Source organism: Balaenoptera physalus (assembly GCF_965194825.1).
Source record: "Balaenoptera physalus genome assembly, chromosome: 1".
Lineage (NCBI taxonomy): Eukaryota > Metazoa > Chordata > Mammalia > Artiodactyla > Balaenopteridae > Balaenoptera > Balaenoptera physalus.
Genome location: NC_138882.1, coordinates 181,222,519 through 181,245,291, shown reverse-complemented (window position 1 = coordinate 181,245,291; position 22,773 = coordinate 181,222,519). Strand labels below are relative to the sequence as shown.

The window sequence follows — 22,773 nt, the reverse complement described above, 5'->3', positions numbered from 1 at the left end:
CCTGAGCAGAATCAGGAACTCCCTTGGGGGTGGGAGGTGGGTGCGGTGCCCCGCAAGCCAGGCCTCAATGGTCCTCCAGGCCAGGCGGATGCATACAACTGAACCTTGACTCACACCACATGACCCGTTGAAGGGTGTGCCGTGGCTCCTCCCAGGCCTGGGACCACTTGTGGGCAGGGGTCCTCCCGGCTCCTTCTACCATTATCCCCGCCCCACACGGCACTGGAGCAGAGACCACACCGGGAGTCCCCCGGGGGCTCAGAACAAAACCCTCTCAGTGCAGATATCCCAACTATCAGGGAGACGGTCTCACCTGAGCTCACATCCTGGCTCTGTTGTGTGACCTTGGTGAGGCACCTGACCCTCTCTGAGCTTCAGTTTCCTCACAGTATAATAGGGAGAAGCACCACTCACCCCGGCTGGCTTCCAGGGGGTTCGTGAAAGCCCAAGCAAGTTAACGAACTTGCAAAGAGCTTTATTAATGTACATTATAAATTTATAAACGTATATAGTTTGGTAGTGTTGGCCTGAAGCTCCCCCCACCCCCTCATTCCACTCCCAGTCTTTAAGTAGGTTTACGGCAACTAAAACACCTTTGGGGGCCAAGAATATGAATTCCTGGTCGGTGCTTAATTTAATCAAGAAATTACAGTTATTGTTTTGGTCTGTGCATTCCTTCCCTCTTCTCTCCTTCCTCCTCCTCTCCCCCTCCTCCTTTTTCTCTCTGGAGAGATGGCTCAGGATCTCACAAAATAATGGAAAACCAAACTTATTAGCCTCAGGTTCTCAACAGAACAGATGGGTTTAATAAGATTTTGCTGCTTTCATATTGCACACATGCAATTTTAATTCTTTCCCTTTGCTGTTTATGAAAGCATCAAAAAAATCGTGTGCTGTGAATATGCCCAGTAATAATAATTATAACCGCTATCGTTTATTGGGCACCTATAAAGTGCCAGCCTTCATCCTACATAATCTCATTTAATCTCCCCAGAACCCCTGTGCAGGAGGGACTGTTATTCCCATCTTATAGGTAGGAATACTGAGCTTCAGATTTGTTTGTCCAAAGCCACCTGAGTGGTAAATGGTGGAGCCAAGATTTTAACTGAGGACTGTCTGACATCAATGTTGTGGCCATTCCTTCTCTTTTCTTGTTTTTAATTAATTAATTTATTTATTCTTAAAGATTTTTATTGGAGCAGAGTTGATTTACAATTTGGGTTAGTTTCTGCTGTACGGCAAAGTGAATCAGTTACACATATACATATATCCACTCTTTTTTAGATTCTTCTCCCATACAGGCCATTACAGAGTATTGAGTAGAGTTCCCTGTGCTATACAGTAGGTCCTTATTAGTTATCTATTTTATCTAGAGTAGTGTGTATATGTCAATCCCAATCTCCCAATTTATCCCTCCCCCCACCCCTTATCCGGTGGTAACCGTAAGTTTATTTTCTACATCTGTAACTCTATTTCTGTTTTGTAGATAAATTCATTTGTACGCCTTTTTTAGATTCCACATATAAGCACTATCTTCATTCAGTATGACAATCTCTAGGTCCATCCATGTTGTTGCAAATGGCATTACTTCATTCTTTTTTATGGCTGAGTAATACTCCATTGTATATATGGACCACAGCTTCTTTATCCATTCCTCTGTTGATGGACATTTAGGATGCTTCCATGTCCTGGCTACTGTGAATAGAGCTGCAATGGACATTAGGGTGCTCTTTTCTTATTTTTTAAACTGTCCTTACTTAAAAAATTAAAGTCTCTTTTATTAATAAATATATATATATATATATATATATATATATATATACATACACATATATAACTGAATCACTTTGCTGTATACCTGAAACTAACACAATGTTGTAAATCAACTACATATCAATTAAAAAAAAGTCTCTTTTAAGCCCTACCTCCAATCCTGTCCACTCTTTAGGGGCGACCACTGTTATTAGTTTCTCATGGTCCCTCTGGACCTGGCTGTCCATTTTCAGACATACAGATACACATATGCACACGCAGAAACGTTTTCCTTCGTAAATGGGATCATAGTACGTATTGTCACACTTGCTTTTATCCCCCTTAACTGTTCCCTTCTTTGCGGTCATTCAGGTTGTTTTAAATTTTTAATTATAAATGAAGCTGCAAGGATCCCCTTTGTGCATCCATCTCTGTGCATGTATCTAGTACAGCAGGATCACAGAAGTCAGAATCTGTGGGATCAGAAGATTGGCACATTAAAAATTTGGATAGATATATTGCCAATTATCCTCCGCTGAATTCAACTGCCACCAACAATGTATGACAGTGCCCATTTCTCCACATCTTCACTGAATGTTATTCATGTTTCAGATGTTCGATAATCTGACAGATGATAAATAGTATTTTACTCATTTTAGTTTGCATTTATTTCATTAATAACGAGGTTGGGTATATTTTCAAAAGTTTATTGACTGTATTTATTCCATGTTTATGTGTAGATATCCTTTGGCCATTTTCTTTCTTTTTATTTTTTTATTTTTTAGGCTGCACCATGAGGCACGTGGGATCTTAGTTCCCTGACCAGGGTTCAAACCGGTGCCCCCTGCATTGGGAACATGGAATCTTAACCACTGGACCGCCAGGGAAGTCCCTGGCTATTTTCTAATTTTTGTTTATTTATTTATTTTTGGCTGTGCCAGGTCTTCGTTGCAGCATGTGGAATCTTGAGTTGTGGCATGCAGACTTCTTAGTTGCAGCATGCATGTGGGATCTAGCTCCCCGACCAGGGATTGAACCCGGGCCCCCTGCATTGGGAGCTCGGGAGTCCTAACCGCTTGACCACCAGGGAAGTCCCTCTGGCCATTTTTCTTATTAGATTTTTTTTCTTATTGATTTGCATGAGCTCTTTGTCTTTGTTTCTTTATTCTTTCTACCATATCCTGATTCTAAGAACTCAGCTTAGAATATGAGTGATAAAGCCCTACTGATTGGCTGAACTCCCGTGTCCCGGTTAATGCCCTCTATCCATGGCTAAAGGCCATCTTTATCTTTAGCTCTGAACTAGACATGGGCTAAATTATCAAAATGATAAAGACTTTCCAAATCTCTTCTATTCACTTGCAGGTTCTACTTGGGATGGTTGGGCTTAGATCAAAATTAAAGTTAACTGGCCTTGTGACTTAACTTCTCTGGGCCTCAGTTTCCTCACTTGTAAGATGGGATTAATAATACGAACCCCTTAGGGTTTGGGGCACGATTAAAGGAGAAAATGACAACAGAGACAGGATCTGGCAGGTGGTAAGAGTCTAATACTTGTCATATCCACTCCCCCATCACTGCATTATTGCATTTTTCATGGTTTTTTTTGAATAATTGTCTGTTTCCATATGTGTCTTTTCTGCTAGACATGAACTCCTCGTCTTGTCCATCTTTGTAGTCCCACGTCCAGCAGGAGGTCTTGGGCATGTATGTTGGATGATTCTGAGTTGCCCTTAACCTCAGGCTGGAGCCTCTCCCTCCTCCCACCCTGACATATATTCCTTAGAATCAGGAACCCAGCACTTTCCTCTTTCTCTAGGCTTTGCCTTTCAAATGATCTCACCTGTCCTTCTGGCTTCAGCTGAAGCTGACATCCCACTGGCCCTCGCTCCAGTTCTCATCTCTCTCAGTTCCAGGGCTGCATCTCCAGCCGCCCTGCTGGACACTTCATGTTCACGGCCCCGTGACTCAGCCGCTTCCCCAACAAGTCTCACCTCCTGTCGCTAAGTGAGTGTGCACCACACTTGGGGAAAAGCATTTGGTTTCAGAGCTTCTGGATTCTGGTGTCGCAGACAAGCTTCCGTATGCCTGCCTGGAGCTGCCTGTTTCCTGCCTATTTGCGCTGCTGAGTGCGAGGTTGCACAGGGCTAGGTGGGGGCTTGTTCCTGTTGAGGTTCCAGCTAGTGCCTGGCACGAGGTTGGCGCTTTGATGCTGATGATGATAAACGGTAACACCATCTATCACTCACAGAGCAGGCACCCACCATGGGCAACTCTGTAAATTGCTGGACTATCATCGCAACCCTGGGGGGAGTCACTACTATTATCCCCCCTTCACTGATGGAGAAACTGAGGCCAATGTTAAGACCCAGGTCTGTGCGATTCCAAATCCCTATTTTCGCGTTTACACTGTCACCTCCCTCCTTTGCCTCATTTGGAGGCTGAAGGGCCCGGGCATCTTCTCAGGCCAATCTCCTGACATCTCAGCGATGGCCTTCATCTTCTCTTCTTCCCGAGAGTCGAGGGCACAGCTTTGGCTGAAACCTCTCAAGTTCTTCTCAAACCCAAGCCCAGGGATGCCTCCTTTCCAGCCCCACAGCTGTCAGTCTTCGCAGCCCCCCTCTCTTGCAGGAGGGTCTGTCGTGTGGTGTGGGTGCTGGCTCCCCCATGGCTGTCAGCCCTGCCCCAAGACACTGCTCTGAAAGCTCAGCCTGGACACTCCCCACTCCCTTCCTGTGCTGCCAGATAACCCACACACGAGCTCCTCAGTCGGCATTCAAAGACCCCCCATTTAGGGCCCAATCTTTGCTTTTCAGTCTCATCCCACTCACCCTCTTCCCCCAGATCACGGTGACCAGCCTGGCCTCTCGTGTCATCCTGTAAACTGGTCTCAGGCCCGACACAGGGAAATCTTTCTTAGGATCCGTCCCTGTTGTCCATCATCCTATGGGGATGGATCCTACCCAGGTCAGAACACCTGGCCCGGGCCTTGCTTCTAGCAGGGCTGGTGTCCTACCGGTCCCTGGGATCCTCCAGGACAAGGGCCTGGCCTCCAACATCTGTGTCCTGGGCACAGGGCCTGGGAACACTAGGTGCTCAGTAAACACTGTCACCTCCTCACAGGCACAAGGTTTGGACAGACCTGCAGTAGCCATTGATGATCCTTCCAGATACCACCTTCCGGAAAGGCTCCCAGTGCTTGGCTTCTCCTTCCACGGGCGCGCCCAGCAGGACAACGTCCTCGATGATCCCTTGGCAATCTGGAGAGAGACCCCGGAAAAGACCGTCAGCACCCCTGGCCACAGCGGGTCCTGAGAGCGACTCTCCAATAGCGGTGGAGGAAATGGATGTCACGTACATGCACACACACGTGCATATGCACACCCACACTCATGCACACATGCACACATATGCTCAGGCACCTGCACAAACACATTTGTGCACACACATTCATGCACACAAACACACACAGGTCCACACAGTACGGTGGTTTCCATTTACTGAGTTCCAGGCCCTCCAGTGTCCGATCTATTCCTGCAAAGCTCATCATCCCCATTTTATAGTTAAGGAAAACCAAAGACATTTTCAAGATCACATGGCCAGTAAGTGGCACGGCCCAAACTGGGACCCAGGTCTATTTCCACCCTCCACGAAGCTCACAACTGGCCGTGGACTCAGATGGGGTGTCTCCCTTTAGAAGGGACTGATGGCCCCTAGCGCATTGCACGTGCCAGGCAGGAGACACCACAGCCTTCCTCTGCAATAGGTTCTCGGGGGTCTGTGGAGCCTGGCGGGAAGGTGGGAGTGGAGAGGAGAGGGGGGCTCAGGATCCTGGGACATGGAGTACATGCAGCAGCTGCACTGACCTAGCGGTTCAGAGTATTTTAGGCCAGGGCTCCTGTGAGCGCAGCTCGTGCATGAGGGCTGGCCCGTGGGCTGTCTGTCTTGTAAGTATAGAGCAGCAAAGCAGCGTTTCTTTGATCTCCTTGCAGACTGGAAACCAACCGCTCACACATGCGAGTGCAGAGCGCACTTTGAGAAGCACTGCTCTAGACCCGTGGGGGTGCACGTGCACCTCCACCCCCAGTCACCCCCTGACCCGGCTCTATTTTTCTTCTTGTCACACCTCACTTGTTTACATCTGTCTCCTCCTCTAATATCTGGGTTCAGGGAGGGCGGGGCTCCAGCTGCCTTGGTCACAGCTGTATAGGACAGTGCCTCGTCTATACTTGGGGCTCAGTAAAGGTGTGAATGAATGAGTGAGTAAATACACTGCCATCCCCTGGGACAGCCAGGATATGTGCTTTGCAGTTGCAAAGCCCTGGGTTCAAATCCCGGCTCAGTGACTTCTGAGCCAAGTCACTTAACTTCTCTGAGCCTACAGGTGGCTATGGTACTGCCTTGGTGGTCTTTATGGGGATGAAGTCATGGTGGGGAAAAACCCAGCGTAGTGAAGGCACAGTGGAAGTTAGCGTCTCCCCGCCCCGTCCCCTGTCCTGTGCCCCTGCCGCTCCGCAGGTTCTGAGCTCCCCCAAATTTGGGGATTAGCACGATCCGTGCCAGTCCTGGGGAGTGGGCCCCCGTGGGAGAGCTCACCCCGTCCTCCCACTCTCTCTTGCTGAGGGACACAGGACAGGTGGCTTCCTCTCTCTGGGCTCCGGTTTCTAACCAGAGTGCGTCTAACCGTCTTCCGTTCGGGCTGCTGGGTCAGAGTTTGTCTGAGTCAAGGGTTCCAGGCTAACAGGAGTTTGAGAACCCCTGTGCTCCTCTGGCTCTGAGTTATAAGATTCCAGGGCACAGAATTCTGATTTCACTCCTCTGCTTCCAGGGATAGGATAGTCTGGCAGAAGGATGGAAAACTTCAGGAAGCTGGTGGTTCGTGTTGAATTGCAAGGATGACTCAGATACTGTTTGATGTAAGGGCTATTTCAGGTGCTTATGCTGTTGGCAAGGCTGTAGCTTTGATTCTGACCCCTTCTCTCGGCAGATGAGGAAACACGGAGTCTCAGAGGGGGTGGGGCATGCCCACGGTCACACGGGTAGTGAGAATACAGCTGGGCCCAGAACCCGGCACGGGGAGCTGTCGGGGCCTGGGGCCATTCTCTCTGCTGTTTACGGTAACAACTCAAGAGCACAGCGATCGCAGGTGGGTTATCATTGCTCCCACGGTGCCAAACGGCTGTGGGCCCAGGGTCGACGACTGAGCTTAGCAGCTCTCTCTGGATGCCGGCCACTCAGGGCACCTGCCCTGTCCCCCAGAATCTCTCCATCTGAGGAGCTGGGACAGCTTTGCAGCCCTGGGTGCCGACGCCTGGAGGGCTGGGACCTCCTTGTGGCCAGCAGGGGAACTGCAGCATTCCTTATCAGGTTACCCTGAGCAGCTGTCAGGATCCTGTGACTAGCGATCGGACAGGTGTTATGAAAAGCAAACAAAGGTAGTTGCCTTTTGCTGAGACTAGTAGCTGAGTCTCACAAAACAGTCCAGAGCACAGTCAAATCAAGTCAGGGTAGGCGGCGAGCTGGAAACACATTTACCTATCTCTGAAGCCTGGCTTTAAACTGCCTTTCTAGACCTCTTCCCCTTTACCCTCAGACTGCTGCCACACTCAGATGTGCCTGTCTTATGTTTGAAAAGATGATTTGCTCTCTAGGAGGCTGCATACCTAGAGATAAGCCACGTGGCAGGCTCTTGGTAATGCACAGGTGTTAGCTTAAAGAAAGTTGGTGAGAATCATTTTAGACCCACCCAAGGGAGAATCCTGTACTGTTCCCGGAATGAGACGGTCCAGGAGGGGAAACCTGAATTAGGAAAACTGGCTGCTGAAGTAGATGCTGGAGAAAAAATGTCAAAATTCACTGTTTGGTCCAAAACCTTATAATACCAGAAGATTTCAGCCTTCCAGGTAAAATACAGAAAATCCTCACTCCGGTACCACTTTTAGTGTCAAGCAGTCCTCTTTCATGGGCACAGATGCTCCGTCACATCATGACATGAGTTCAGCGCAGAATACCCCCGCTTTTCAAGACGAACACAAGAAACTGGCATTTAACATTTTAATAATAACGAACATAAGATGACCTCACTGTCTTTTTCCTGCAGGGACCACGAATGTTTGCTGAAACATGTTGGGATTTATTCCTATATTGCTACCACCAACTTTTCTTCTTGTGAATTTTTAAGGTGTTAAGATATAGTTCCATAGTTTTATAAATAGTCAGGGATCCAAGGTGCATCAGTCACCTTCAAGTTCAGGACTCAAGTTCAGGTTCAGCTTTTGGGCTTGGATTGCTCATTTTTTAAACAGTCTTGTGTATGTTATTAATATAATACTTTTACTGTTGAAGCAGGAGGCCTTTCATTCCTATGACTTTGGCATTAAGGAGGCTCCATCCCTGGGGCAATTAAAAAGAAAAGCTTTATTAGTCCTGTCTTTATCCCTCCACTTTCAGTCCTTTTTGTCACTCACGTACGGTGAGAAACATTACCTTCCCACACTGTCTTTGCTTTTACCTCTTATTTTCATTCCTTTTTTTTTTTTTTTGGCCGCACCCCGTGGCTTGTGGGATCTTAGCTCCTGACCAGGGATTGAACCTGGGACCACGGCAGTGAAAGCGCCGAGTCCTAACCACTGGACTGCCAGGGAAGTCCCTCTTTTTTTATTCTTAACACAGGACCCAAAGAGATCCCTTTAAAATTCAAGTCATAGGCATGAGGTACCTTTTGGGGGTGATGGAAATGTTCTACAACTGGGTCGTGGTGATGGTTTGTACAACTCTGCACATTCGCTAAAAATCACTGAACTGTACACTTAAAATGGGGGGATTGTGTAATTTGTAAATGACACTGCAGGAAAGTCAGATCATTCCACTCCTGTGCTCAGAACTCTCCTGTGGGATCCATCTCTCGTGGAGTCAGAGTCAAAGTCATTTCAACAGCCCTCAAGCCCTGTGTGACTTTCCCCACGCTTTCCCTTTGCTCACTCTCTTCCAGCCACACTGGCCTTGCTGTTCCAGAACATGCCAGGCCTTTCCTTTGCTGATCTCTCCTCCTGATGCGCTTCCCTCCAACATCCACAAGCCTCACCCCCCGAGCTGATCCTTCACCTCTTTGTTGAACGGCCACCCTCCAAAGGGAGGAAGACACAACCTCCCACCCCTACCAGGTGCCCCATCTCCCCTCTCTGATTTATTTTTCTCCATAGCACTTGAGACCATCTGACTTACTACTTATTTTACTTTTACAATCTCTCCTATAATCTGTCTCCTACTACACGTGAGCTCCTCAAGGGTTGAGATTGTTCTTTTTTGTGTTCCCCAGGGAATCCCCAGTGCCTAGAACAGCAACTGGCACAGATGCTCTGCTCAGTAAGTATTTGTGGGATGAAGGAAAGCAAGCTGTGGGACTCAGCAACCCTTCATGTTGAGAATACACGCAAAAAGTTTATTTTTTAAATTTTTAAAATTTTCCTGCCAGTATAACTTCTTCCGAGAGGCTCTAGTTGAGGATCTCTGTAGACTGGATAAAAGCAAATGAAGAGTGCTGACTTGGCTGAAAGTAAATGGAAGAGTATTTAACCAGGGTTCTCAGCTCTTTCAATTGCTGGTTTCCAGAGCTCTGCTCCAGGGGAACGGATGGTACTGTGACTGACCGCAGTCTGCAGTGGGCAAGAATAATGGCCGGTCCTTCCAAAGCTGACTCTGCCTCAGTCTCCTCTGCTGGCTTCCGACAATGTGACCCAGAGGCTCATGGTGACCCTCCCAAGAAGCACCCGACATCACCTGTATTAACAAAAATCCCTTGGGCTTGGCCTACATAATAAGAAGGCTCAGGGTCTCCAGACCCTTCAGATGATTCATGGTACAGCTCAGGGTGCCCCATCTCTGGGGGCAAAGATCCAGAGCAACTTCGAGGGCCTAAGAAACCGCACAATTGCAAACTGCTGTCGGCCAGTTAAATGTCTCCTGTCTCACACAGCAGGTGTCATGATTCTAAGACTGTATCAGATGCTGTTGCAACTCACAGGATTCCTGGATTCAGGTAGTTTTTGGTCATTACATACTTTTTCCTCCAGGAGATGCTGAAAGTGTGATGACTGCCATATGCAGGGCTGTGAAGTGCTTGCCATTAGAAAGGGCTCAGGTTTGAGCCTGCGCGTCTGGAGCCTGTGCTCCACAACAAGAGAGGCCGCGATAATGAGAGGCCCGCGCACCGCGATGAAGAGTGGCCCCCGCTCGCCGCAACTGGAGAGAGCCCTCGCACAGAAACGAAGACCCAACACAGCCATAAATAAATAAAATAAATAAATAAAGATACATGAAATTGCTAAAATTAAAAAAAAAAAAAAAAAAAGAAAGCGCTCAGGTTCAAAAAGGCTGGGAATCACCAGTCCAAGGGAAGTGGCTTGACCTTTGGCACAAGAGAAATCTGTGTTCAAATCTTGGTTTTACGTGAACTGAAGTCAGTTATTTAATAACGTGGAGCCTCAGCTTCCTCATCTTTAAAATGGAGATAATATAATAATACTGATTTCCCAGGGCTGGCGTGAGGTTATATGCTCAGGGCGGTGTCTGGCACACGGCTTGGTCAGTGGTGTCCACTGTTATTCCCGTGCAGATGATCAATTTGGCGACTAGGGAGAAATGGTGGGCGTGAGGCACTGTCTTTGGAGAGGGCTCAGCCATTATAGTCACCGTGCCTGTTTCTAGCCAGTCGCTAATTGCAGGCACTATTTTAGGAGTTAGTTGTGGGAAGTGGTGATGCCAGGCATCTGGTAGCAGTGGACAGTAGCATCGGCCTCCTTCAGAGCACAGCCTCTAGAGAGAAGCAGCTGAAGAGCTGTAAGCAATGGTTAAACACTTCCTCATTTACTTTAATTTTTTTTTTTTTTTGGGCCGAGCCACACGGCTTGAGGGATCTTAGTTCCTCGACCAGGGATTGAACCCACACCCTCGGCGGTGAAAGCTCGGAGTCCTAACCACTGGACCGCCAGGGAATTCCCAAAATTAAAAAAAAAACAATTGTGGTGAAATACACCTAACATAAGATTTTCCATCTTAACCATTTTTCAGTGCACAGTTCAGTAGCATTAAGTACACTCACATGGTTGTGCAACCATCCTCACTTGCTTTTATCACTCAGAATTTAGATAAATCAGTTTCTATCTTGTCAACTGCTCTTATCACTCCTTCAGCAGTTCACAGCCAGATTCCTGATATGACACTTTTACCACCTGGCGCTCCTGGCAGTCTGGAGATCGTCTTAGCTTTTCAAAAGAAAACCCAAGAGTTGAGAATAGGCCGTTCTTCACAACGGGAAGTGTCCCTTTACACTACAGCCTTGGCCTTGAAAATCATATATAAACTGAGTTTTTGTTAAACTAAACATTCTTAAAATGTACCAAGTAGGGCCAGCCCTTTCAAAGTGTCCCACGGAGAATCCTTTTGTACAATGAGGGAGGACCAGCTGTCACTGGGGACAACCAGTCCCAGCTTCCCCTCTGTCATTTTGTCCTTTCCATACAGTGGGCTTTCTGAAAGTGAGGCAGGCCCAGGCAGCGCTTTCCAGGTCTTTCCAAACACCCTCCTCTAGGAGTTACACAGAAATCTCATCAAACGGCCAGAAAGGCAACATCACAAACTCCCATAGGCCTATCACACTGTCAATAATGAGATTCTCCTGGGCTGCAAAGACCAGAGTTTGAGAAGCAAAAAAGAAGGATTTTCTCCCTCCTGGCAGGGGGTCATGTGTGCAGTGAGTGATAAGGTGGGAATGAAGGAGGAAATTATCTCCTGACTTTGAGTCCAGAAAACAGACCTTGAATAAATGATATGAACTGCATCTAACACAAACGAAATCCATTCCAAAGATACACATACGCGCCCATGATAAACACACAGACGTGGCCAAAGGGAGAAGAAGAGGGCAGGAGCCAGGCATAAAGGGAGATGAAGGGAGGCTTTGACTGTCCCCCACCCCTCGACCCCCAGTGGAATGAGGTTCACACTGGAAAGAATCATTTAAGGGAGCCCGTTTGGATATATTATAAGGATTTGGGATGAATTCTTTATGGAAGGAGTAAGCCTTCATCTCTCCCTTTTGATTTCCATCTCTTTCATTTGGCAAAGTGGTAAGGCTGTTACTAGCATCCTGGGACCCAAAAAATTAATCTGCATGCCTGACCTCTCTTCGTTCTCCACCACCCTACCCTGGAGGGCGGGGTGGCTGGGGGGAGCGGTGGGCTAAAGCCGGGTCTGTCTGAGGACAAAGCAACTGACAGATGCAATTCCACAGAAGGGAAAGAAATCCCATCAAATGCAAGGTCTGCTATCATGGAGATGAAAGAGCCAGTTGACTGAATGACAGTCTGTTCTGCATTTCAGCTGGTATCTAGTGACAGCCCAGAAATAGTTTCCAGCTAAGTGAGAATTTAGGAATTCAAGGGTCAGGATGTTTAAATGTATCTGAGCTTAGTGACAAACTCTTTTGCCTTGGCTTTGTCCTTCAAACATCATGGACAGTAATGTTGGTCTAACTTCTTAGAGGCTGGGAATGAAATTGGAGAGAGAGATCTTGCTGCAAAGTTGTTTTTTTTTTAAACAAAGTTCTGGTATTCTATTTCTTAATCCCCCTCCTTCTTTTCTTTATCTTCATCATCATCATCATCACAGCTTACCTCAGGATAGGCTAAGAGCTTTATACATATATTATTTCATCTACTTCTCATAATGATCCTAGGAGTTAAGCAGTACTACTCCCATTTTATGACGGGAAAAGCTTGCCTCAGAGACACTAAGTAACTTGCCCAAGGTCACACAGTAAGTGGCAGAGTGGAATTCAGTTATTCCTACATTTTCTCTCCTACTCTCCTGTCCTACTTCCCTTGGCTATGAAACATAATCTTGACTCAAAACATATGTCTTTTGATAACTGTGACATCTTCTAAAATCGTATATTAAAAACAGAACAACACACGCTGCCAAGATGAACAGTTCCAATTTGGTTGAGTCAAGAGATGCACTAGCAGGCTAGACTTTGCTAGAAGATTAATATCCCGATGTGGGCACCACACTAAAGGCACATGACCTTCTGCATTGGCAATCTCGGGAACATGTGCCAAACCAAGTGGGCGAAAAGATAATGCAAAGAAAAAGAAAAAGGGGTCCACATGAAAGATGACACACTTTCTACTTTTTGATGGAGAGTTATGGCAATCCGCCTACACCTTAACACCCAAACTCAAGTCCCCATCAGAAAGGTCAAACTGACTAAGACGACATAACTTGGAAATACAGCTGCTGGTAAACTGCAGGCTGTGAGCCAGTATAAAACAAGCAATTTCATTATATATATGCATACACATAAATAAAATGTCATATATGTTCTATCAGCTAGCTATTGTTGTGTAACAAATCATCCCCAAACTCAGTGGCTTAAAGTAACCATTTGTTATTTCTCATGATCCTACCAGTGGGCTAGGCAGTTCTGCTGAGATTATCCAGGCATGCTTGATCCCACTGGGCTCACTCATGTGTCTACAACCAGCTGGTAGGTAGGCTGGGGGCTGGCTAAGATAACTTGGCTTTGTTCCATGTGATCTGCCATCCTCCAGTGGGCTAGCCTTGACTTGTTCTTAAGACAATGGCAAGGTTCTAGGAGGGTGGAATCCATGTGCAAGGTCTTCTGAGGCCTAGGCTTGAAACTGACATGATGTCATTTCCTCTACTTTTTTAGTGAATGCAAATCACAAGGCCAGCCCAGATTCAAGGGGTGAAGAAACTGACTCCACTTCTTGATGGGAAGAGTTTCAGGGTCATATTGAAAAGGATGTGGATACAGGGAGGGGTGGAGAAGTAGGGCCATCTTTTGCAATCAGTCTACCACAGATATACATAATATATCTGAAACACTGCAAAGTACTGATTGGTCATGTGCAATAAGCAAGGGGTTAAAAATCCCTGATGATACCAGTACTAGATGAATGGTTCTTTGAATTCTCACTTAGTGAGAAGGGGAAGGAGTGGGAAGAACACTGGGTGGGAATGATGCCAGGGGGCGGGGGTGGCCCAGCCAGGCTGTTTCCAAGTGGCTGTTTTCAGGGATGTGGTTTGGGGACGCTGAGTGAAGGCAGGATCCACCTAGAGAACTGGAAAAGTAGGCCAAGGCAGAACCCTTTAGGCAAGATCAAGGTGGGGTGTTCAAGTACTGATCCTGATCAAGTTCAAGATCAAGCACAAACACCAGATTCAGAGGGCCGGAGGTCACAGCTGCAGAGCAGGGTCTGGAGGCTCTTATTCAATTATGATAAAGGCAGCTAGTGTTTACCAGCATGGCCCTGGATTCTGGGAACAGTGCTATTCTCTCTGTATTATCACAGTAATATTCATTTTTTTTTCATTGTTTTTTGAAGTAGATCTTTGAGTAGTTATTGCAGCAAGGGTCTCTTAAAGGTAAACTTGCTCAGTCTTTGAAAATACCTTTTGGCTTCCATTTTGAATGATAGTTTAGCTGGATATAGAATTTTAGATGGACAGTTCTTTTCCTTTCTTTTCTGGCTTCTATTGTTTTGAGAAGTCTCATCAGTCTAGTTGAGCTTTCTTTGTAAGTAATCATTTAAAAAAATCATTTTTAAAGTAATCATTTAAATAATTTCTCTTTATCTTTGGAGTTCTGCAATTTCACTATGATGTGCGTAGGTGTAAAATATTTATCCTTCTCAAGATTCATGTTCCTTGAACCTCAGGAATCAAGTCTGGAAAACTCTCAGCCAATAAACTGTATCTCTCTCCTACTCTCTTCTTTTTGGAGTTGGTATTAGGCAACTGTTGAACTTAACTTCTCTTTCCTATCTTCTATCTCTTTATCTCTCTGTGATGCATTGTAATTTCTTCAAATCAATCTTCCAGTTCATTATTTCTCTCTTTAGATTTGTCTAATCTGTTGTTTAATTCATCCACCAAGGTTTTAATTTCAATGACTGTATTTTCATTTCTAAAAGTTCCATTTAATTTATTTTAAAATCTCCCTGTTCTTTTTTCAATGTCTTACTCTTTCCACTTATTTTTCAATGTTTTAATTTATATCTTTAATAATTGTAAAGCTGCTTATTTTTTGAGGGGGGAGCTCTTTCAGACTGTTCTATTAGACTGAGCATCTAATCCTGATGTTTGTTTGTTTGTGACTTTCCCACATGGTGCTTTTTTTTTTCCCCGTGTGTTTTTTAAGTCTGGAATAAGAGCTCATCTTTAAAGCTGCTCTTACATGGGAATCTGTGTAGTTTGAATTGAGGACCTATTTTTCCCCAGACTAGTCTGGTGTCAATTTTTTGACTTGGGGAACTCCTGGATCATGCAGGTGGTATAAATGTGAACCCTAAACCCGAGTGAGGCATGGCCCTGTGTCTCTGAATTCCCCAAGGAGACATATTTTCCACCCCCAGTCAGGGCAACATGCTTATTACTCTGATTTTCTGCTCCCTCCTTGTTCCTCACCTCTGGTGATTTCCTTTACTTTTTGGGAGCCCAGCTAAGCATTTAAAGAGGTATGTGCTATAGTTCATCTAGCATTTCTGGAGTATTTGTAGTGAGAGAATTTTCAGGCTGATTAGTTCACACTATTGCCACTCCAGAAATTGCTAATATAGCTCTAATATTTCTCCACTGTATGTTAATCGTCCCCTCTTTAAAAGAAAAAGGATAGGTCTCAGGCTCAGGGCCTTTGGCAGGTGACAACATCATGCTAGATCTTAATAGCATTGTTTTATTTTTAATGTTTTAATTTTTTAATGATTCTTTTCGTGTATGATAATACTCGGTTTCCAGCTGAGGTAATGGTTCCTTACAAAATAAATACATTATGAGTTGATATAAAAATATTAAATTGGGGGGCTTCCCTGGTGGTGCGGTGGTTGGGAGTCCGTCTGCCAATGCAGGGGACACGGGTTCGTGCCCTGGTCTGGGAAGATCCCACATGCCGCGGAGCAACTGGGCCCGTGAGCCACAATTACTGAGCCTGCGCGTCTGGAGCCTGTGCTCTGCAACGGGAGAGGCCACGATAGTGGGAGGTCCGCGCACCGCGATGAGGAGTGGCCCCCACTTGCCACAAGTGGAGAAGGCCCTTGCACAGAGACGAGGACCCAATGCAGCCAAAGATAAATAAATAAATAAATTAATTAAAAAAAATATTAAATTGGAACACCCATGCTAAATAGAAATAACACAAATCATGATCCTGTATGATAATGCCTGTGGTTGGGAACCTGGTTGTGAATCCACAGTGGTTGTTATCATTCTGCTAGCGGTGACAACCTGGTGTCCACAGCATTGGCTATAGTTTAGCAAGTCTGAGTCCACTTAACTTTTGATGTTCTCTGGGCTACAGTGTCAGGTTCGCTTTCTGACAGCAGTTATTTTAAAAGGTGGTCATGTTTCAACTGGGTAATTTACTTAATGTGACTGGATCCAGGTACAAAATAAGATTTCCCCATGGTTGCTTCCTCTTACCCCCTCCCAAGCTTTACAACTCTTTATTCCGTTTCTGAAACAGATGGCCCAGTGACTGCTGGTAAGGAACAGTCAGGGCAGAGATCACTGATAAGGCTGCTGGTAGTAATGTCTTTCTCACAAACTCCGCCATCTCCTTGCATGAATAGCTCTGCCAAACCGTGGAGCCCCAGATCGCTAAGCAGCTCAGATCTGGCAGCAGTCTGCATCTTTGGATGTCCCCGTGAGCATGAGTGTGTGTCCATGGACCTCCTTAGCCTGAGCCCAGGTCCCCGGATGGGTAATGGGAGATACCCATTGCTCTTGGTCATTGTTCTTCCTCTTCTCTGCCAATGACTTTCTCCACATAGTCCTGCCACATGGCAGGGCCCCCCAGTGATGTCTGGGATGCTGTGGAATTCTCAAAAACAACCCCATCTGAGTTCCCTTCCATCTTAAAAAAAAAAAAGTGTCACAGGACCGTGATCTTGTATAGTTTTGGTCATTAAACAAAAAAGATGACATCACTAATGGGATCTGAGTTTTCTTTCTTTTCTTATAAGAAATTCTTTTTCAGATCATTTCCTCCTGATTTTTATCTGGGGATAAAAAAGTTCATTGAAATAACAGCACACTTTGGGCAGCTGCTGCCAGAAAGGTCCAGCCACACTTAGGCGGGCAGAACTTCTGCTCTGATAACGTGTGAGCAGGGGTCTGATGGGCCCTGCACTGCCTGGGCTGGGCCAGACCACGCCTCTCCATTTCCTCATCTGGAAACTGGCCCAAGAATTGCTAACTTGCAGGGCTGCTGGGAAGGGTCCATGGGATGATGTCTGCAACCACCTGTGACAGCAGGTACTTGGTAAATATTAGTTCCTCCTCCTTTTTGTATCTTTTTTTTCTTTTTTTTTGGCCATGACATGCAGCTTGTGGGGTCTTAGTTCCCGTACCAGGGATCGTACCCAGGTCCCTGGCAGTGAAAGTGCCGAATCCTAACCACTGGACTGCCAGGGAACTCCCCTACCCCCCACTTTGTATCTTTGATGCCTAATAAATGCAAACAAGGAGAATGTAGCTGGCTGACATGGAAATTTCTCAGAAAGCAGGAGCAGTTACTCAGTTCTTCACAAGCCCTCAGGCAGCCGGTAGACACTCCCCAGTGAGCTCTTGCTGGAAACCCACTCCAGGCTGGACTTGTGAAGTGCACGCCCCAAGAGTGACCACAAGGTGGTGCTGTGGCAACCACAAATGCTCCAGGTGCCTCCTGGGCCTGGCACTCCTCCAGGACCTTTCTGGATGGCCACCTGCCAAGGGGTGGGCCGACCACAGCCTAGAGCGCCCGCCGCTCCCCGGGGTCCCTGAGAGGAGCCCACTCCAGACCTGACTCTGCCTTTTTTTTTTCCCTGGCCCTGCCTTTTACTAGCTGTGCAGCCTGCACGAGCTGGGTAAACACTCAGCTGTACAATGAAAGGGGAAGGTCCACGGTCCCCATGGGGCGATGGAGAGAGCCCTGCTGGGGGAGTCAGGCAGGCCTAGGGCCTACCCAGGTTGGCTGTGGCCATCAAAGAGACACTTCATGGGAAGGGCCTGGCAGGAAGGGCACTCAATCAACTGGCTTCATTCGGTGCAGTTCAACAAATCCTCTTAAGGGGCATCTAAGGCTGGGCCGAACCGGGGGCTGGAGATCCTGGCCTCAGGAAGCAGAATGAGAGAGAAGGGAGGCCTCCGGGACCAGCAGATGGGCGGGTTTGCGCAGCTGCAGGCAGGATGGCTGGGGATGGAGTGGGGAGCATGCTCAGAAGGGAGTCCCTTCCCACCCGGATTCTCAGCAGGCGGGGATGGGGTCTGGCCGATCTCTGTCCCCTCTGTGCCCTGCACAGGTCCTGGCACGTGGCAGGCCCTCAGAAGATGTCTGCTGATTGATGGATAAATACATCAAGAGAAAGTGCTGATATGAAAGACTCAAGTCAGAGCCGGCGTCCGCCCAACAGTCAAGCCCTGGAATTCTGGACCCTGTTCATCTCTCCCATCTTACTTCTCCCAACTTCCCAGCAGCAACCTTGGCTCAGGTCACCTGCCCTCCCCAGACCGTTCACTTCCTCTCTCTGGATCTTTGCTGTTGCCAGTCTACGGCTCTAAGGCCTCCTGTCTCCCTCACAGACTCTCAAGGCTTACCTGTTCCTCAAGGCCTGCCACCTCCTCCCTGAAGCTTTCCCTGCCACCTGGAAGGAGAAGGCTCCCTCTTCTGAACTGCTCAATGTCTAGGCCCTTGCAGTGAAGCATGTGGTACTGCTATCTACCTTTTTTAAGGCTGGATTCCATTCTCTTACCTAGATTACAGGCAATTTGAGGGTAGCAAGCTTATCATAAGAGGCAGCAGAAAAGAAGGGTCAATAGGAAGTGGTTTAGAGTCAGACGCATCTGGGTTAGAATCCCAGATTTGCTCATTACTGGCTGTGTGCCTTTGGACAAGTCACAAAGCCTCCCTGGGCGTCTGATTCCTCATTCGTAAAAATGGAAAATGTAACACCTGCATCCAGGTGTAGTAATGCTTACACCTCCCAAGGTGACTGGGAACAAGATCAAGATGGATTCTGTTCCTACCTGGCACACAGTAGGTGCTCAATAAACATCAGCTCCCTTCCCCCCTCCCCATCTTGGAACGAAGGCTTCTCATTTTGAAGATGAGCAGCTGTTGTCCATCAAACTTCTGCAGAGAAATGTGGCAGAAAGAATAAAAACCTTGCTCTCTAAGCTGTGAGCCAGGTTCGGCAACAGTCCCCTGAAGCCTCAATCTCCAGCAATTTCTAAATTACAAAATGTAAAATTACCCAAATGAGACTCCAACTTGGGACTTGTCGCCTATTTAACATTCTTCCAAGTACCCAGGTGCTCAAAGCTGAAGACATCATTATCTCCCGTCTGAGTTTCTGCAGACGCCCCTGCTACCACCCTCCTGACAATTAGGCAGCACCTTGGAAAGGTCATTCCCAGCCATGGCGTCATCCACATGGTTCCGGGTTTGTAACCTTTCTAGCTAGCCAAAGGCAGAGCTGTTTGAAGCTCTAATGGCTAATTAAGCCTGAACCTGGGCACTTAGCTCCTAAAAGGAGAGGGTGCAACACTTAGACAGAGTGAGTCAGGTTGAAATGGAAGGTCTTGTTACCCCTGGAGCTGGCATCTCCACATCCCCTCGCAGAAGTGAGAAACAGGCAGTCAGTGCTTTCTGCTTTTGCTTTGATTGCTAGGAAATGAGTAGCTAAAGTCACAGCTCAGGTATAGCAACTGGGTAATAACAAGAGAATATGTAATGACAGTAACAGGGACAAGAGAGTGGTTACTGAATGCCTACTACTTGCCAGCCATTCTGCTAAATGCATTACATATATTATCCCACTTAATCTTTTCAGTCAAGCTCTGAAGAAGGTACTACTAGACCCATTTCACAGGCAAGGAGACTGAGGCACAGTGACTCGGTACATGTACTCAGCTAGTAAGTGGCGGAGCTGGGATTCAGGTCCAGGCCTGGCTGCAGGGTCCACTCTGCTGTGTTTGGGCTCCCCAACTGGCTCATGCCTCCTGTTCATATCTGTGTTTTTTTGGTCCTGATGTTTTATATTTATCTGTATTTCCTGAGAAGTTCTGCAAATCCAGGAGATGGGCTTTGCATAAATAAAGAAATGGATGTCTGAGTAAATGAGTGAACCAAAGATGGAAGACACAAAGAATAAAGAAGAACATAGTAGAGACCTGAAAGGTCAGATTTCACACAGGGATATCTGTGCTGGGGTGGCAGGGATGGAGGCCCCCAAACTCAGACCCTGTCATTAAAACACAAAGTATAGGGAACATACCACCCACAGGCAGGAAGGTTCTAATCTTCTGTCCTGCAAAACAGGCCTGGCAATTTTCTAAAAGACAACCGTTTTGGTGATATTGGCTAAGCAGGCTCGATGGTCACGGACATCTTAGATACAAGGAAACAAACCCCAACAGTTTCCATTACAGAATGCTGTGAACTGAGATGCTTCAGTAATATGTAAATTAAGGAGACCTGTGATGTCTTCCCCTCCTGGAATCCTCAAAGCCCCAGAGGGATGCTCCTTCACTGCAGAGGGTCTGGATTCTTCAGTTACTATCAATTGGGACTCACGCAAGGGACCTGTTTATGCAAAATTCTGAGCAAGGGGGAGGCCCAGGAGGGAAGGAAACTGAGAATGGTCACTGGAGGAGGGATCTGTCCACTAGAGTGGGATGGTCACCAGGGCTCACCATGGCCAGGAAAAGAACTCCCTTCCTCTCCCTGTGGAGAGAAGCTTTGGCAGATAATCTGTTTCCCCAGAAGCTTGGACAGTGAACCCAGACACCTGCTCCATCTGCTTGAAAGTGACAATTATGGTGGACTGAAATGAATCAGCATTTGGTTCTCCACACTGTCTCTTGCGAACTTGCTTAATGGGACTCAGATCAGCTCTGAGTTCAAAATGGATAAAAACATGTTTCTGAAACGCCTACAGCAGATCTGAGGAGGCACTGAAGAACTCGGGGCTCTGTTGCGGTGCCAGAGGCCTCCCTGGAAATAGCTGAACACGAGCCACCTTAACAGGCTCTCTGAGCAGGGCCTGATGTTGCACAGCCCACAGGCCACTGACTCTCAGGTTAAATCGATCTGTTCCTAAGTTCCTAACTACCCTGGGCAGAGTCTAAGCTTCCTGTCACTGGAAGCAAGTAAGCAGACACTAGTAGAGACCTCTGATGGATGATGTTAAGGGGATCCTGTATGTGTAGGGGTCTGAACCAGATGATTCCAAATGTCCGTTGGAACCCTGAGTCTAAGACCCCATAATTTCTGATGTCCATGGGATAAAAGGATGAACCGAGGCCCATCGTATTGACTGACCCCAAGGTGATGTTCTTGAAGTGCCTCTGGATCATCAAACTGTGATTACACTGAGTGCTAAGTGCCCTTTACAGTGTCCTAATGCTTTCAAGACTGCAAACCACCTGCTGTGCAACGATCTTAGCCAATTACCAAGCATCTACTGTGAGCCAGGCCGTGTTAGGTGCCTTACACATGCTATTTTGTCTGTCCTTACAGTATCTTGATGGGTGGGTGTCATTAGATCTATTTTTACTATGAGGAAGGCTTGACGAACTTATATAATTTGCACAGAGTCATAGAGCTCATAAATGGTGGAGCTGAGATTTGAACCAGGCCTTTTTGACCCCCGTGGCGTGGAGAACTGTGGCCTTCTGGGTAATTATTAGCAGACTTTTCTATGACTTCCCTAATGAGGGGTTAACCCACTCCTCATGCCCCGTATACATTTGAGTTAGGAGTAAGAAGTGTGTCTATAGATGGCTTGACAGGTGGTAGGAAAGGCAGGCTAGGGAGACAGGTCTTGGAATAAAGAACCCCAGGGGAGCTTCTGCACAACAGGTCCAGAAGATGCTGATGGTCCTGAGATGGCTGGACAGAGGGCACAGGCTCTGGCCTTGGAGTGAAGGACCTGGGCTCTGTCTGGTCTCACCTGCAGGAGCAGTGAAATTCACAGCCTCTCCTCCTTTTATACCAGCACATCTTTGCCCACCTTCTTCCCAGGCCTCCCACTACTGCCCCCAAGGGAAGAGGGGGTGCTGGTCTGACTGGTCAAGTGCAAGGACACTGATATACTTGTGGGCAGGTCACTGTACATCGGGAAGTCAGGCTGCAGCTCTGCTCCCTCTCCAAGCTGAGTCCCTCGAGGAGGACCGGGACCACATTTTCTCTCTGTGGCCCCGTCTCCATCCCGTTTGGTGGGGACGGTGCCCTCTTTGTCTCCCTCTCTCCTTTGACTCCCTTCTTCCATGCCGCCGGCCAGGACGAGGTAGGTCCCCGCATCAGGAGTGGAGCTTTTGGGGGCTGAGCCTGCGGTGTGACCCAGCACAGCTTCAGCCAAGTTCTTCCCCAGGGGTTTCTGGTGCCAGCCTAGGTGGTGGTCAGTGGTAGGTACCCTGGCCACATTTAGCTAGAGTCTATGTGCTCATCACTCTTGGGAATCCTGTGGGGAGAAGGGAGCTTTTCCAGGGCTAGGATCTGGGCATTTCTGGGTTCCTCTATCATGACAACATCAAACTCCCAACACAAACACCGGTCATCACTGCCTTCAGACCACGTGCTTTCCCAGTCTCCTTTTCCTTGCCTGTAAGATGAAGATGTTAAACAAAGCCATTTCTGGAGGCTCTTCCAGCTCAGACCTGGGGCCCCTGGAAGCTGAGTGGATTTATCTAGCAGGCACGGGGGTCGACGGCCAACCTGCGGGAGGAGGGTGACGTGGGTCAACTGGTGGCTGAGCCCTGAGGGTTTATGGTGGAGCAGCGAGGCCGGGCCCCTGAGAGAGGCCAGAGCAAGCTCCTGAATCCTCGCCTTTACATAGCTGAGACGACCCAGGTTCCATGTGTGAGCAAATGCATTTCAGCAGGTGTGACTGCTAAGGTCAAGGATATCTGCATCACCAAGAGGATGCAGATGCCTTTCAAAGGGGGTTGGCATGGTCTGCAGCC

At 47.3% G+C, this 22,773-nt stretch overlaps 1 protein-coding gene across 7 annotated transcripts in view; it reads right to left on the bottom strand.

The window, feature by feature from the left end:
• The window catches only part of TMCO4 (transmembrane and coiled-coil domains 4), a 92,688-nt gene that overhangs the window by 10,716 nt on the left and 59,199 nt on the right, over nt 1-22,773 (bottom strand). For 6 of the 7 annotated variants that reach the window (XM_082448921.1, XM_082448924.1, XM_082448925.1 and 3 more), the window contains one exon: nt 4,895-5,012. In XM_082448921.1, the coding sequence (XP_082305047.1) occupies nt 4,895-5,012 (118 nt within the window). Of the gene's footprint in view, nt 1-4,894; nt 5,013-7,910; nt 8,146-22,773 lie in introns of those variants that run through there. The other variant, XM_082448928.1, reaches the window with a different exon arrangement.